Source organism: Aptenodytes forsteri, unplaced genomic scaffold, assembly GCF_000699145.1.
Source record: "Aptenodytes forsteri isolate BGI_AS27 unplaced genomic scaffold, ASM69914v1 Scaffold267, whole genome shotgun sequence".
Classification (NCBI taxonomy): Eukaryota; Metazoa; Chordata; class Aves; order Sphenisciformes; family Spheniscidae; genus Aptenodytes; species Aptenodytes forsteri.
Genome location: NW_008794173.1, coordinates 1751796 through 1754801, shown reverse-complemented (window position 1 = coordinate 1754801; position 3006 = coordinate 1751796). Strand labels below are relative to the sequence as shown.

Here is a 3006-nt window from a genome sequence, read left to right as displayed (position 1 = left end):
ATCAGTTCGGCTCAAACTACTGGCGATGGGGCCGTTGCCTTAAAAGCCCTTACGAGAAGTACCGTATTTTTATATTCACAGACCCTAAAACCAAGTCTGCCTAATGGAGTATTTTTTCACAGCTTTGCAATATAGTCGCAGCTGACCGAGTCAACTGTTGTTCTGTAGATGCGGAGGGAAGAAGGTAAGGGGTAAAGCACAAAACCCTTTTATTTTTTTTTTCTTTTGGAAGCAGTTCTGAATCGCTAACCTGGGCGCATCCTTCATCCTTCTCCAAGCTACCTGACAAGTCAGAGAAAGGGGGATTTAGCTTCCTACGTGCAGTGAACCTTATCCCCACACCTCAGTCCAGCCAATACATAGAAGTGAAACAGTCTCAAACTAAAAAAAAAAAAACAAAAAAAAGGGGGGGGAAGGAAAAGAGTCACACTGCGCTTAGTCTTTGGTTTCCAAGTTCAAAGGGGGAATCTGCTTCAAGGCTTGAAGCAGAGCCGAGGAGTCGATAGGAGAGTGGGCTGGTACGGGAGAAGGGAGTCTCTGGGGCATCAGCAGAGGCGGGGAGATTTTATCGGGGTTCATGAACCCCGTAAGTGCTGCGGCAGAGGCTGGGAGGCTGGGGTACAAGACAGGTACGGACGCCGGGTACCAGCACTTCTCCAGCATGGGCAGATAGGCTGTCGCGGATGGTGGGATCAAATAGAAAGGCAGGCACAAGGGAGGCTGGTGAGCGTGGGGGCCCAGGAAGCTGCTGGAAGAGCCCATCATGTCGCTGCCAAAAGGGCCCTCGTCCTCCGGCGACTCCAGCCTGCTCCTTTTGGCCGGCGGGTCCTCAGTCTCTTGCTTAATAGAGCTTATTCTCTCCTGGACGGCGTACTTGAGTTCGGTATCCTTTTTGAAATACTGCTGTTCGGATTTGGAGTCACTTTTCTCCAGCTCTCCCCCGTACCCACTGTCCGTGTCTGTGTCGCTGCCGCTCTGCTCCCCGCTGGAGTGAGCAAATGTCCTCTGGATCACAGGCACGCAGTTTTTCCCATGTCCCTCCGCCGCTTTGGTCAAGGAGACGGGTTTCTCTTTCAAGTCCACCATTTTAGGAGGGATGTCTCCGGACTTGCGGCCGGCTCCGCCCTGGAGCACCTCGGAGGCCATTCGGTGCAGATGGCTGACCAGCTGGGACGACTTCAGGTCCTTGCCGTTCTCGTGCTTTGCCAGGTATTGCAGCATTTCCTTGGCACACATCTGGAAACCGGATCGAAACATTTCCTGGCTGGAATCAAGGTTTCTTGATGACAGGTCACCTGAGGAAACATTAACAGAAAGAAATTAAAAATTAACAACGTGCTAAATAGTTCCATTACCATCTTCGAGGCAGACGCTATTAAACTTCAGTCACAGCACAGCTCGAGAAGGGAACTTGATGGTCAACCTGAATTTTGCGTACATTTCCCCGATTTCTGTGTAAGCGTACGTTTTTATTTGAGCATCCGTCTGTCCGCTTCTACATAGTAACTTCAAGCTTATTTTTTAGTTCTGTCTATGCCACCTTCAACAGGTGCTGAAGTGCGGAGCAAGGGAGTGAGTCAGGCTGGTGCCTTCTCTGGGAAACACCCCGGGGAAGGCAGATTGCACCTCGCCCTTCACCTCCAGGCAGAGAGCTCCTGGAGCACATCTACCCGCCAGCAGCTCCGCCAACCTCGGGCGATTTTGCTTCGGCTTAAAGCTCTATTGCACTCCCTGTGGCTGTCGGAGCAGTGGAAGGCTCTTCAGAAAAACTAAATTTTACTTTATCAGATTCACGTGAGTGCCACATGTGAAAACAGAAGGAGGAAGTGCATCTAAAGCCTGATAAGCTGACACACCGGGTCCCCTCTTCGCCTGCAGAACACAGGCTAGCTTGTTTATAGAGGGACCTAAAAAAGGTGTCTGTAAAAAGCATATTTATATGTATTTTCAGGAAAAAACCCCAAACAAACGAAACTGGGTTCGATCCAAAGCTCACGAATATGATGGGAAGATTCGAATGGCTTTGGAGAAAACCTCACAGCAAACCCGGGCTTTAAATAAAACTACTCAAAATCCAATTTAACTTCAAAGCAAATCCACAGGGCACTCTACGCTGACCATACTGAGAAATGCAACTTTTTTTGCAAAAGCTCATAAGCAAAGCGAGAGAAAATGACGGCGATTAAAGGCAAGAACTCCTGCCTGCTCCCTTCTCAGGAACAAAGTGTCACAACTGCGTTTCAAAGGCTCCGAGAGAAAGTCCATCAAGCACACACAGGTTCTCACACGATGCGATTTGAATACTCACCCGCTTGTAAACCATTCTGCAAAGCAATTATTTTCTGCTGCTGCTGCTCGATGAGATTGGTTAGTGCTTTCACATGCTTCAAGGTGAGCTCGAGAACCACAGCCTTCTCCAAGTGACCTAGAGTCTGAAAGCAAAGGGACAGGTTGGCGTCTGCCGCGGGGTCGGCCACGCACGCAGGAGCCCGACAGGGCTGCCAACGCTTTCCGATAAGAGAGGAAGGACCGATGCAGTTTGGAGAGGAGGCTTAAAGGCAGTGCCTTGATCCTGAACAGTACAGGACTATAAACGACCACATTCCATGAAAATAAGTTAAAAAGCAGGCTCCAGAGGAGGCTATCGTGGAACCCTATGGGTATTTTCGGACCAGCTGCATAGCCCGAAGAAAAGTATTTTATTTATCCGTTCTGCTGCCCCTGCTGGCACCGTGACCCTAGCGCAGGGGAATCCGGCCGGGGGCTCCTCTCGGCCGGCAGCGGGGGGGCGAGGGGGGCGAGCCCCGCGGGCAGCTCCCGCAGGAGCCCCGCGGCTCACGAAGCCACTCGAGGACTCCGCTGCTCCCGGGAAAGTTTGGGAGGCGATTACAGCCCGCCTCGGGCGTGCGGCCACCATGGGGCGCGGGACGCAAGGCGGGGGGAAAACCCCCACCCCAAATCCCCTCTGAAATGGCAGGCAAAGACCCGGCCGCGCAGGCACCGCTG

The 3006-nt window shown here is 51.9% G+C and overlaps 1 protein-coding gene across 1 annotated transcript in view; it reads right to left on the bottom strand.

Annotated features, from left to right (window-relative positions):
* Window positions 1-163: 163 nt before the first annotated feature.
* The window catches only part of BHLHE40 (basic helix-loop-helix family member e40), a 6643-nt gene continuing 3800 nt past the window's right edge, over window positions 164-3006 (bottom strand). Inside the window, exons 3-4 of the mRNA XM_019473165.1 lie at window positions 2309-2507; window positions 164-1295 (exon numbers count right to left, since the gene is read on the bottom strand). Coding sequence (XP_019328710.1) covers window positions 436-1295; window positions 2309-2507 — 1059 coding nt within the window. The 3' untranslated portion in view covers window positions 164-435. The remainder of the gene's footprint in view (window positions 1296-2308; window positions 2508-3006) is intronic.